General features: G+C 36.1%; 1 protein-coding gene across 4 annotated transcripts in view; it reads right to left on the bottom strand.

Moving 5' to 3' along the window:
- LOC120523364 (immunoglobulin-like domain-containing receptor 2) overlaps positions 1-14633 on the bottom strand; it is a 205886-nt gene that overhangs the window by 10171 nt on the left and 181082 nt on the right. For 2 of the 4 annotated variants that reach the window (XM_039744626.1, XM_039744623.1), the window contains one exon: positions 9110-9167. The exons of 1 other annotated variant lie outside the window; for it this stretch is intronic. In XM_039744626.1, coding sequence (XP_039600560.1) covers positions 9126-9167 — 42 coding nt within the window. In that variant the 3' untranslated portion in view covers positions 9110-9125. The remainder of the gene's footprint in view (positions 1-9109; positions 9168-14633) is intronic. One more of the 4 variants, XM_039744624.1, reaches the window with a different exon arrangement.

The raw sequence follows: 14633 nt of genomic DNA on the forward strand, positions 1-14633 counted from the left end.
GATCAACCGCTATAACGCGCTTCGACTTTCGCGGCTTCACTCTATCGCGGATTTTAAATGTAAGCATATCTAAATATATATCATGGATTTTTCGCTGGTTTGCAGATTTCTGCGAAAAATGTGTCTTTTAAATTATGGTACATGCTTCCTCAGTTGTTTTGACAATGTTGATTTCATACAATGGACGCTATTGCAAGATGGCTGAGAAGCTACCCAATCAGAGCACGTATGACATATGAAATAAAACTCCTCAATGATGTATGATATGCTTCCCGTGCAGTGCTTCGCATACTTGAAAGCCCAAACAGCACGTATTGATTTTAGATTGTTTGCTTGTCTCTGTCTCTTTCTCTCTGACATTCTCTGCTCCTGACGGAGGAGGTGTGAGCAGAGGGGCTGTTCGCAAACTGGCCTAGAGGATATGGATGCTCCTCTAAAAAATGCTGAAAGATTACCTTCACATTGCTCCCTTCCTTGCAGCTGCTTTGTCCGGCGGTGCCTCGCATACTTAAAAGCCCAAACAGCCCTATTGATTTTTGATTGTTTGCTTTTCTCGCTCTCTCTCTCTCTGACATTCTCTGCTCCTGACGCGCATTCCTTTGAAGAGGAAGATATGTTTGCATTCTTTTAATTGTGAGATGGAACTGTCATCTCTGTCTTGTCATGGAGCACAGTTTAAACTTTTGACTAAAGGGTGTTATTTCATGTCTAGAGGGCTCTAATAATGTTAGAAAATGTATTTAGAAGGTCGTAAACAGGTTTTCTATGCTCTAACTGCGAAAATATTTGATTTATAAATAAAGAATCCTACTTCGCGGAAATTCATTTATCTCGGCGGAGTCTGGAACGGATTAACTGCGATAAACGAGGGTTGACTGTATATCTTCTATTAAAACAATACACTCACCCTTAAATTTCTACACAAAATACATTTTTCTTTTATATGCATATATACACACCTTTAAAAATATTTGCATATACTGTATACAGTGGGTTCAATAAGTATTCAGACCCCATCACTGAAGAATGTCAGAAGATCCCAAGTTGTGCAAAACTTGTCATGTCATATCCAAGAAGACTCTAGGCTGTTATCATTTCCAAAGGTGATTCAACTAAATAATATGTAAAAGAGGTAAACACATGTCAATGTGATATTCTAGTTTTTCATTTTTGTTACATTTGCGAAGATTTTTAAAATCCTGTTTTCACTTTGTCATGCTGTGGTATTAAATAAAATACAGATATATCTGTAATTCTGTGGTATTATACTCAACACAACTGTGTGGGTGTGTGTGTGTGCGTGTGCCCTGGGGTGGGCTGGAGCCCTGCCCAGGTATTTGTTCCTGCCTTGGCTGGGATTGGCTCCAGTAGACCCCCGTGACCCTATGTTAGGGTATAGTGGGTTGGAAGATGACTGACTGACTGACAACAATAAATATGTTAAAAAATGTAATACAAAATCCCTGGTCAGAGTTAAACTATATCTCAATCAATTATCTATACTAATAAAAGGCAAAGCCCTCACTCACTCACTCACTCACTCACTCACTAATTCTCCAACTTCCCGTGTGGGTGGAAGGCTGAAATTTGGCAGGTTGATTCCTTACAGCTTCCTTACAAAAGTTGGGCAGGTTTTATATCGAAATTCTACGCGTAATGGTCATAACTGGAAGCAGTTTTTCTCCATTTACTGTAATGGAGATGAGCTTCAACGCCGTGGGGGGAGTTTCGTGTGACATCATCACGCCTCCCACGTAATCACGCAGTACATAGAAAACCAGGAAGACCTCAAAAAAGCGCTGAAGAAAACATGCATTATATAATTGAGAAGGCAGCGAAACAATAAGAAGCGAGCGAGTGACATATACAACCATATTCATGAGTTCTGCTACTTCGGAAACAAACCACGATGTAAACCTACACTTTAAATTAAGTTCATAGACAGGCTGCCGCTGGCGTTTGTAATTTAGTGCCTGCCCATAGAAGGCCGTCCGTCAGCGGCAATCCAATAGCAAACTGCCACGGGTAAATATTCACGGGTGAAGGACTGTGCTTATGGAGAGGAAGATGAGATGGTCAGGGTGGTGTTTGACACAAACTCAGCGAAACTGCGAGAGAAAGTTTTAAGTGCCAGGACTAAGGTAACATTAAATAAAGCTATGGACATAGCACGAGATGGCACCAGCACAGCTGGGAACCTTCGATGCAAGTACACGAGTGGCTCACGTGAACTGGCGCAGTGCACAGATAAAAGCAACAGTTCCAAAGAGCTGAACAAAACCGAATTACACAGTTGAAAAGGCAGCAAAAATATGAAGCGTCTGATAAGCATATTCATAAATGCAGCTACTGTGGAAACAAAGCACACGGTGGAAAAAGTCAATGTCCGCTAAAGGAAGACAGTGTAAAAAACCCGTGCATGCAGTGTGTCAGGTCTCAGATAAAGAAGAAGGCGAGCTGTTTATTGATGCAGTAAGAAACGAATCGATGAATGAAACCTGTCATCTTTACAGCGATTGACAAACACGGAATGTAACTTGAACACAACACATCGTACAAATCGACCCTGATTGAAAGAAATAATGATAATCAAATCCTTGATGACAGCAACATTCAATAACACTCACAAAACAATTACTGTATATTGACAATCATGTTACGTTATTTTTAAAATGTTCCCTTTTCTTTTTCATAACTTCTACTTCTCCACTGCGATACGCGGGTATATATTTAAATGTATATATATACCCCTATCTACAGTACATACTCGCATAGACAAGCCACATGCTGTGGCTCAATTGTAGAGTCTTAAGCCTCTAATGCCGACATTCGAGGTTCGATTCGAGAGGGATGCACTGAGTATGTCGCAGCGCTACTGATTCATTTTACCTTAGCATCTCCTTGGTTTGGGACGTATGAAAAATATTAGGTTAACGCAGAATCATGTTACGTTATTTTTAAAATGTTTCCCTTTATTAGCACAAGCACAGCTGAGAAGCTTCGATGCATGTACTCCATAACGCGTTAAAAATAACGCATTTAATCACACTTTCAATTCCAAGCAAGCGGGAACTTTTGTCAATGCATCATTTCCTGGTACATCCATTACACTGATGCACACATCACAGCTACAAAAATGTTAGAGTCGGAATAAAGCGCGTTCCTCGACTGATCATTTCGACTTCCGAGAAGCCTTGATAAAAGCATGGTTTTGTGCACAATGAAAAGCAAGCAAAATTAGATGCATTACAGAAAGCGGACTTTGTGGCTCTTACTGGGGATCATTGGACTTCCGTGACCGTTAGTAATTCTAATTACATCTAATTACAAAATGTTCAATGATCACACTGTTTTAGCCTAATGTACAAAATAATTTTGGCTAAGGTTACTCAGAGTTTAAAGATTAAGTTGGTCAAATTACCTTTTATGTTTCTGACTTATTTTTTAAGAAGAAAAACTGCACTTTATGTTGAAATTTTGGTTATTATTATTTAAAGACAATACTATTCTGAAAATCTACTTAAAGTACTTAAACTACCACTTTATTTTTAAGTCTGCCCAATTTTAACCAGGGATGATATTTTTGTTTCTGTTTTGAATTCAAATGCAGTTTAAAGGCTTTTTTTTCAGAAATTAAAACAGCTTCAGTTTACAATATTCATGTACATGTCTATTATTTGATTCTGTAAGCCCACTAAAACACTTTTAAATTAAAAAAAAACATTTGCGATTTGGGGCAAATTTACGTGTGCGATTACATACGATTAATCAAGATTAATTCTTACACAGCCTCTAATTAATTGGATTAATTTTTTAATCGAGTCCCACCTAATATATATATATATGTGGATATATATATGTAGATTTGTATATATAAATGTGTATATACAGTATATATGTAGATATGTATATGTGTATATACAGTATGTATATATACAGTATGTATATATATGTATGTGTGTATATGTATATATATATAACTGTGTATATATATGTGTATAGATGTATATATATATTTATATATATATGCCAGCAACACTCATGACAATGACAAAACAATTACATTGTCAATCATGTTACGTTATTATTAAAATGTTTCCTTTTCTTTTTACTTCTCGCTGCCAATCGCAGGTATTTTGCTATATATATATATATATACAGATATATACAGATATATATATATACAGATATATATAAATATATATATACAGATATATATATAATATATATATATATATAAATAGATAGATATGACAACAACACTCAATATCAATGACAAAACAATTACATTAACAATCATCTTACGTTATTTTTAAAATGTTTGCTTTTCATTTTCATAACTTCTTTAACACACTACTTCACCGCTGCGAAGCGCGGGTATTTTGCTAGTTAAAAATATAAACTGTATATTCCCACTGCATGGCAGAATTTAGTTCCCAATTTTAGGTGGCCCAACCAGGTGGGTGCGTGGAACATCTTGTCTCTCTGGCATGATGATCATCTTCCTCTGCTGTCAGAGGAGCTTCGTAAACTCTGCATTTCACTGGTGGCACTCTGAGGTGTGCAGACCTGGGACTGGCCAGATCTATGTAGGTGGGTACACCTTTTATCGGTCTGGTCGCTCTGATGGCTGTCATACTCAGGGATTAGCTACAATATTACTGTGGTGGAATGGCTCCTTCCAAGGGTGTCTGATGCCACTCCTTTTAATGAGTGTATTATGAGACTCAGATTTAGGCACGGAGATCCATGCAAGTTTTGCAGGAGATGTTTCCAGGGAAGCTGATCTCCCTGTGCGGTAATGTCGGGTGGCCTTCACGATCACCTGATCTCACTCCGTGTGATTTCTCCTTGTAGGGTTTTCTCAAGTCGAAGGTATCCACACACCGACCTCAAAACCCTGAAGCCTTCAAGAATGCTATTCGCCACAAAATCTCTGCTATTCCCCTTGAAATGGCCGAAGGAGTCATGCGAGCGTTCAGAAATCATCTCGATGAGTGTATCGCTAATGATAGCTACCACCTTGAAGACATCATTTTTAAAACACAGTGAAAAAAATCTATTCTGTATACTCTTTCTTGTGTCATAATGAAATTTATTTTATCTTGTAGTGTTTTTGTAGAGCAAATGTTTGAAATGTACTTCTTTTTGGTTCGCCCTGTATATTGCAGTATTTTAGAGATCTGTTTTTGCCCATCACTTCCAGAGTGCTCCTATTCATATTTTTGAATTATTAACCTGTATCATCATAGCCAAATAAATAAATAAACATAAGCCTTCACAATACATTTTAGGACAGATTTGTCTCTCCTCCTGCTCTGTTCCTCTATCTACCAATGACAGATTTTTCAGCAATTCTCTAGCACTCTGAAAGTGATTCTTTATCTTAAGGTTCTTGATTTACTGCTGGTTTATGCAAGGGCTGTTAAGCATCCACCACATCAAGCAAACTCTGGCCCTCTTTTCTCATTAAAGACAATGGGAAAATATCCTTCACATTTCTAATTGTCGTTTTGTTATCTTGGGGTTTGGCAACCTTTTCCATTTCCACATGTACAAGCATTAGACAGCCCGTGTGCTAGTGAACAATAACATATAGTTTAATCTATCTCAATTATTATTATATTACCTGGTGTACTGCATATGCAAAATATGTTTGTATTTACTGTCAATGTGTACTGAATATTAAATTGGACTTACATTCCCAGTATGATCCCTGTTCCTGTCTTCCATGGCTTACTTGTGCTATGTCTGGCATGTATGATTTTAATTTCAACTACACACATACTTCTGAATGGCACTCAGCTGTGTGTTGAACACTATCTTTAGTTGTGAAAAAAATCTGTTTGCACATATAACAGGATCCAGTTGCAGAGAATAATGCAAAGGCCTTCATTTTCAGACATGAAAATTCATCTGGCAAATTCTCTCAACCTGCCACAATGGATGTTGCTTGGTCAATTTCATAGTTTTCAAGTGTTTTTCAGAGCTCTTTAAATTTATATGTCCACATCGAAGATGTTTAATCTGCTGCATTTAAAACTCCTCAATCCCTATCCTCTCAGACTGAGCTAAACCCAAGTTCTTTCTCCTCAAGCTTTTCCAGATTGATCAAAAAAGAAAACATTGGGCCTTTTTTCTCAAAGTGTTGAAACCTGGTGGAGAATTTAATTTCTGCTTTTGAAAATACTGAATGAGGTCATGAGGGTTGACAGGCTGGTATGATGATAGTGCACTCAAGTTACTGAAATAACAGTTTGAACAACACAAAAGAATAACTTTCACCAGAAATCTCCTTCATGCATCAAATAAAGATTAACCCAGCTTGGCCTGTTACAGATTGATTTTGTTGAGATGTATTGTCTATCAAAAACATAAGTTTTGATAACCATCAATCTTAATCTAACACTGGGTAGTTCAAACCCTTCTCTTTTGAAAATGTGAATATCAAATCAAAGCTATTGACGACCCACCCAAAAACCTTCCTGCCATTGAGTCATCACACTGTCAGTGGAGAGGCAAATCCTTGTAAACACTGTCCATCTCCTCCAGTAGTGAGCAAAACTGTCGGTGGGTTAATGACAAGTGAGTGACAAGAAAGTTAACAAATCTAACAACTGTTTTCATAACAGCGATCAAATCAGACTTTGACATTTTGGTACATGCATTTTCTTGGTGAATAATGCATTGAAATTTTATGACTGGGTTACTGATATCATTTGAGCTAAAGTGACAAACTCGCCACAGCTTCACCACCATAGCAGGGGCACTTTCTATTGTAATGACAAACATTTTCCTCATATCTGGACAGTGGTGCATCTCATTGCTGGAAATGGACAATTTATGCTATTTTGAAAATCTGGCTTTCTACAGTTCTTGCTGAAATGGGCAAATCTTTATTTCTGGACATGATAGTTTGTCAATTCGTTAAAAAAAACCTCTGCACCACTTAGGAGGGCTTCATTAAAGCACTTTCCATCTGTAAACTGTGTTCTGTATTTGCTAATACAGTCTGGGAGTTTAGAAATGTCTTCTGTAGTATGAGTTTAAGTGTTTCATAGGGTTTTGAACACACTACTTTTCATCTCATATTTTGCGACTGCCATCCTATAAATTTCCACTCTGTCTGCCTCATCTTTCTTTTCATGATCTGTTTCAAAGTTATGCCATACATTTCATTTTCTGTACACAACATTTTCACAAAACAGAGTATATATAGCTCTATCCTCTCTTGCAACAATGCCAAACTCTCTCGTCCAACTGCTTTGAAAAGAACAACTGCTACACTTGCCTGCCATTTTGTAATGTATTAACACAAGGCTCCGTCAATTAGATGGTTCTGGCAATGATTACTGCTGCTGTTGTGTGTGTAGCTACTTGGTGAGGAGTGCATGCTCGTGGAATTTTGCTCATGCATTTTTTTAATTGGCCGATTTATTTTTTTTGTAATTGCTATAATAAACTTTGATGACACTGTAGACTAGATATTATTTAACTAACTTTTAATACAGTTATATTTTAATAAGAAATGTTAAATAATTTTGTAAACATGCAACTATCGATCTTCCAGGTGCCACTGAAAATGGCTTTGCATGCCTCCTGTGGCATATACACGTATTAGGTTGTTGACCCCTGTGTTATCTCAATAAATCTCCTTTTTAAGGACCCATAACAACCTTTTCAATGTTAGCGATGCTCATTTTAGTTAACTCAGACAACCTGCACTTTCGTGCACAGTGTTTGCTACTGACTTAACACACAATTAGGTGTAATGAAAAAACAAACTATTCAGGTCACCTGTATTACATTTTTTCTTCAATGCTACAGGAGGAAAATGCTAAATGGTTTAGTCCTGTATTTTATTCCTTTGAGCGGCCCCACCCAACTGCAGCACTTTGCAAAGTGTCAAGTCAGATAATGCATACCCGCACTATTGTCAATAAGCTGCATTTTTTTTAAGAATGGTAGCTTTCATCTAACAATGTAACTAACTATAGCATACACCTCTTGCAACTTAATTTAAATGTTGTGCGTTAACTTTGCAGTTTCTTGCTAACCACTCAAATTAATTTTATACATATTTTTTGTAGTCTAGTTTGAAAAAGACTTCTTTCTAAATAAAATAATGATAGCGGAATAAATATTTCATGATCATTACAATGCAACATATTTTACAGTTGTTTCACTTGTAAAATACACAAGGACACACAGTGTCTCAATTTATAGAAATGCCAGATGAGATTAGGGAACAGGATGTGTTTTTGTCATTATGAATAGCTGGTAAAAAGAAACATTGACTGAAAACTGCATTCAACATTTCTGAAAAACCATGAGTGATTTTTGTCTCAGTTTCTTAAGTGCATTACAGGCAAAAGGAGGCAGTGTGCCAGGCTCTGCTTTCTCTTTGGTCACATCACATTGCACTCAAAGTGAACCCTGTCTTATGAAGGCCTGTGTTTTCAAGTATCACATTCATTTGAAAGCTGCAGTTTTCACATATATCTTATGTGAGTTATAAGCACTTCATGCTTTACAGATGCAACACAAGTAAAAAAGTGCAACTAATAAATAAATTCGATATAAAATATTGCACACACAGTACAAATATGTGCATACTGTAGCAATGACAATTTTAACCTACATTAAAAAATATTTTAATATATTCTTATTTGTATCCAAATCCAATATCCAAATCTATAATTTTGGCTAATTTGATACTCCTACTTTGTACTACAAGTTTGTATTTGTATTATATAAGAAAAAGATTAATGATATACTTAAGTTTCTGCAACATTAGTTTAAATGTAGAGTGCCGCCACATGGATACTCCTCTTTTATATTACTTGCATTAATATTAAAAGTTTAGTTGAAAATGATATTTAAGTGTTAATACATAGAATATGTTAATAGATTTTAAAACAGAAGATAAAAAGTAGAGACTTACCATAATAACATACTAAAGAAAGCATTAACTGTATTTATGCATAAGGGTTTTGTTACTTCTTTATTAACTGCTACATTTCTATAATAAGCTTTCCTTAGATGGAAATTGTGTATTAGAGATATTAAACTTGTTAGATGGCTTAACATAAGAAGATTTATGTATTACCTTTAGAATAGCAGTATTAATGCTCAGTGACCATTTGGGTACTGCATATACGATTCTTCTGGAAAAAAGGTAGATATTTTGTACAGTGGTAACTCCATTTCAAGTTCTAATCCACAGACAATGTAAAACATACAGTATCCAACAGCAGAAATGATGTTGTAAAATTATGCAATTTAATTCATAAACTTAAACATTTGTTAAGGAAATGAAATAATCCAAGTTTTTTTTTTATTTTGATATGAACTAATAAGAATGAATGCCTTGAAAACAACTGCATTTTCCAAATATCGTGCTGATACACTACAAAACTGGCTCACAGCTCCAGAAGAATCTATTTGAATCTCAGCCCGATAACAGAGTATGAAATGTTTGCACATTCTTCCTGTGTCTGCGGGTTTTTTCAGCTACTCCATGTTACTCTTACAACCCAAAGACATTTGGATTTTCATAAATTGGCAACCATTAGCTTTCATGGTAGGTTGAGGGCTTTTCATGGAGTTTTATGGCTAGCCAATGTTCATTAAACTATCTTGAAATCTTTGATGTCACAGGGAAATGGCTGTAAGATGCAAAGACTGTAGTCATGTGGTCTTGATAGCCATTTTCCTGTTATGAAAGTACTATATATGTACACAATCATCAACTCTTCTTGTTTTTTTGGAAAAGCCAGTGTTGTGATTTGATAAAGAGCACTTTCTGAAGGATAACATCTTTTTGGGGAAGCAGAGCAAGAAAAAAGTCAGAAGAGTTTGTAAACAAGCCAAGGTTTAACATTGGGAAGTCAAAAAGCACATATGCCAAATCCCAATGCAAAAAAAATAATTTGAAGCACAGCTAAAAATATCTTCATCTTATAATCCTTTCCCTAAATAAACAAGTACTGTTGCAAAATTAGACTCTCTTAAATTTTCAATCATGCTCATTAACCCTAAATTTTGACATTATACACAGCAATGCCATCAGTCACATGAGACAACAAGCATGACTGGTAATGCCAAGGATACCTTAAAGAATGTGAATTCAAAATGGTGCCACAATAATATCTCTGGCAAAACAATGAAAAATAATATCAATAAATATAAACATGTCAAAAGCAAAATAAATGCATGCAAAATATTTCTTAGGGAATTAGACCATGAATAGTAATCTATACTAATAAAAGGCCAAGCAAGCACGCATGCACACACGCACTCACTCACTCACTCATTGTCCAACTTCCTGTGTAGGTAGAAGGTTGAAATTTGGCAGGCTCATTCCTTACAGCTTACTTACAAAAGTTGGGCAGGTTTCATTTCAAAATTCTACGCGTAATGGTCATAAACTGGAAGCTATTTTTCTCCATATACTGTAATGGAGTTGAGCTCGAAAGTCGTGGGGGGTGGAGTTTCGTGTGACATCATCACGCCTCCCGTAATCACGTGAACTGACTATCAACGCAGTACGTAGAAAACAAGGAAGAGCTCCAAAAAGCGCTGAAGAAAACATGCATTATATAATTGAGAAGGCAGCGAAACAATAAGAAGCGAGCAAGTGACATATACAACCATATTCATGAGTGCTGCTACTTCGGAAACAAAGCACGGTGTAAACCTAAAGTTTAAATTAAGTTTATAGACAGGCTGCCACTGGCGTTTGCCATGCCCACGGGTAATGCAGGATACAAGTTTAATGAGAGGACGCAGGATATAAACGAGAGTTTTGATCACTTTGTAATTAAGTTAAAATTGCAGGTGAAGGGCTGTGCTTATGCTTCTGAGAGACTGTGTTTGTGGGGGATTGACAGTTAAGGCAGGTGGGGGAGTCACGTCATCATCTCCCCTCCCATTCACCTCATTTCGCTCTGAGCTGAGCTCTGCAGCTAACGCACGCAGTGTTACGGAAGCGACTTTGTGACGCTGCCACCAAATACTCACAGAAAAATCCACAAGTTAATACACACGCAGTTTCTAGAGTTTCTCCACACTGAATTCTCCAGGCACTACTTACAAAAGGTTACATTGACAATCGTGTTACGTTATTTTTAAAATGTCTCCTTTTCTTAGCACAAGCACAGCTGAGAAGCTTCGATGCATGTGCTCCATAACGCGTTAAAAAATAATGCATTTAATCACACTTTGCATTCCAAGCAAAGGGGAACTTCTGTCAATGCATGATTTCCTGGTACACCGATTACATTGATCAGCGCTTCCCGATTCATTTTACCCTCGCACCACCTTAGTTTGAGAAGAAGTATGAAAAAATATGAGGTTAACACAGAAAAACAGATCACCAATTGAAGCTTTATGAATAATCGATACTTTATTCGCCATCAATAATTGTTTTGGTAAAGCCATACTCAGTGTAATCCTCCTTTCATTTTATAATTTTTCCGCCACTAGCCATGATTAAATGAACGGTAAAAAAGTAAGAGTGAAGCGAGGGTGACTTATTCAGGCAGGCAGGCGACAGCTCAATAGCTCGAATTTGGATATAAGTAGGTTCTATTTAGTCGCCAGAAATATCTTTGGTAGAAATGGAAGTTGAATTTAGTCTTTAAATTTCTATGGTGAAGAAAAATTTTATGCAATGATGACTAAATTTAACTATATAAAGTCAAAACTTGTATATATAAAGTCATAAAGTCACTGTCGAATATATAAAGTCAAAACTTGAATATATAAAGTCAGCGTCGGTATATATAAAGTAAGCGCTGGAAAATATAAAGTCAAAACTTAAATATATAAAGTCAGCGTCGGAATATATAAAGTAAGCACTGGAATATCCATCCATTTCCCAACCCGTTGAATCCAACCATATGGTCACGGTGGTCTGCAGGAGCCAATCCCAGCCAACACTGGGCACAAGGCAGGAACCAATCCTGGGCAGGGCACATGCATCATTTTCAAAACATTAACCGAACAGTGTTTTTTTAATTTATCTTTCTGAATATGTTTTTGTTAACTTAGTTCAGTTCAGAGTCGTTTCAATCAATATATTTTGACTTTGACTTTATATATTCAGGAATGAGTTTATATACTCCGATGTTGACTTTATATAATCAGGAATGACTTTATAAATTCCGACGCTGACTTTATATATTCAGGTTTTGACTTTATATATTCGGGAATGACTTTATATATATTCAAGTTTTGACTTTATATATTCTGACGCCGACTTTATATATTCAGTAAATCAATGTATTTGCCTGTTTGGCACCCCATAGTATATGAGTGTGTGTATATATGTATATATATGACAACAACACTCATATCAATGACAAAACAATTACATTAACAATCATGTTACGTTATTTTAAAAATTTTTCCTTTTCTTTTTCATAACTTCTTTAACACACTACTTCTCCGCTGCAAAGCGCGGGTATTCTGCTAGTCAAGAATTATAAGTAAAATCTGCCACTTAATTTTGTAACTGAAAATTTTTTTCTTTGTTTTTTTGAAGTTTTAATTTAGAAACTGATTTTCTGTGCTTAAATTTTGTTTGTTATCTAAAAAATATTTAATATGTAATAGATATTTTAAAGCGGTGGGCTGGCACCCTGCCTGGGGTTTGTTTCCTGCCTTGCGCCCTGTGTTGGCTGGGATTGGCTACTGCAGACCCCCGTGACCCTGTAGTTAGGATATAGTGGGTTGGATAATGGATGGATGGATGGACAGATATTTTAAAATAAACAAAAAAAAAATTCTAAACATTTTTATTATGGCAGAACAACTAACTTTATACTGAGATTCTGTGGTAGACAAAAATGTGTAAATCCTTCAATTACAGTTCATTCTATTTTATATAAAATGTGCCATATTTCAGACTATTTCACACATTTTTGTTAAGAGATCTGATGCTCATCTACTACATCACTCTACACAGACTTAAACTAAGATTTAATTAATTACAAAAAAAGAAAGGGGAAAGTTTTTAATGCTTTTTAAGATGAATGATTCTTAAATTATTTTGTGATGTACTGGACTGGCTGAATTTTTAATTGGACAGATTTTACATCTTTTGTTTGTACCAATGTCTGTGTCACTGATGTATCATACCTTCTATTTTTAATAGATAAATCTAGAAATAAACCAGATTTAATTATAAAAAATATATTAATTTACAGGAAACGTTCAGTACAGTATCCCTCATTTCTTTATAAATTTTTTAGTATATTACCAAAGTTTCAGCATCTGGACCTTTTTACCATAATAAGGTATATATCATCTGACACGCACCTGAAATTTTTACTTTAAATATTGAACACTGTAATCCTTAATATTGGTTTAAAGGTTTAGTATAACCACAGAACTCACTGAACAACAGCTAACCCAGAGCTAGCTTTAGACAATATATTGATGTGTTTGAGTATACCCACTCTTACTGTGGGGAGAGCTAAGTTGCTATATGTCCATTTCAAAAATTAAAAATGACTTAAGTGGGATGATCGGAGTCATTTATACATCGGATTAATAGCACTATAAAGGACATCCACTGTCTTAGGAAATTTCCCTGGTGAAGCTGGGTAACACAATTAGTCATGATATTAATTAATTTACCATATTTAAATTGTGCTCTAAATTTAAAATCAAATGTTCTTTTTTAAATGTTTTTTTTTTAAAAAAGGAGTGATGGGGCATAGTCCAAACATGAAAACAAAATTTGTAAAACTTATCAGATATATCCACTTTAAAGTGGCAAACATTTTGATTTAATAATATATGCCTTCGGCATTTTTGAACCAGTCTTGTGACAACGAAAGTGTTTGTCACGCATGTTCATCTGTGGATCAACCTCCAGGCTCATCTAAAACAGGTAATACCACCCCATGTTGAGAGGAAAGGAGAAGCTTGAGCTGACCTTCTTCTCTTCTTTTCCCTCTTCAGTGGTGAGAAGACCCCAATGAGGGCAATTGACTCTGCCCCTTCTGGTCTTCTGGCTTTAAAGCCCACTGCTGCCAGAAACAGGCAGTCAGTTTTGAGTGAACTAAGCTGAAGGACGGAATTCCGAATATCCGAGTTATGCATAGCTGCCCTATTTGGGGGATCTGACCTGTAGTTGGAAAGGAGTGTGCATCTGACGTGTGGATATTGCTATCCTAAAAGCACAGATGACAATTTAGATACAAGAAACTTAACAAAACACTAAAAATCACCCAAGTTTCAATATAGGGATGAAGCACACATCAAGGAAAGAATAGCCCATCTCCTTTAAAATTTAATGTCCAGCTGTAAAGCATACCAGCCAGCATAGTGGTTAAGAGGACTGTGACAGCATTCAACTAATGAATGTCTTCCAAATCCAAAATGGAAGAAATTATGAGTATGACAAAAAACTGTCTACGTTTTTCCAAAAACATTTGGAGCAATTCTGAGATGTCACAAAAGAATGGAAAACAAAATCCATTAGTGTGAAATGCTGAAATGTTTGCTAGTTTGTCAGAAAGCTGAAGAATTTGACAAAAGCCTGGGGAAGCTACAAGCGGTGGCTGGACGGAGGCTGGAGGGGGGCGATTTCGCTGCTCACGCAGTGTAGCATCACTCGGACG

Source organism: Polypterus senegalus, chromosome 2, assembly GCF_016835505.1.
Source record: "Polypterus senegalus isolate Bchr_013 chromosome 2, ASM1683550v1, whole genome shotgun sequence".
Lineage (NCBI taxonomy): Eukaryota > Metazoa > Chordata > Cladistia > Polypteriformes > Polypteridae > Polypterus > Polypterus senegalus.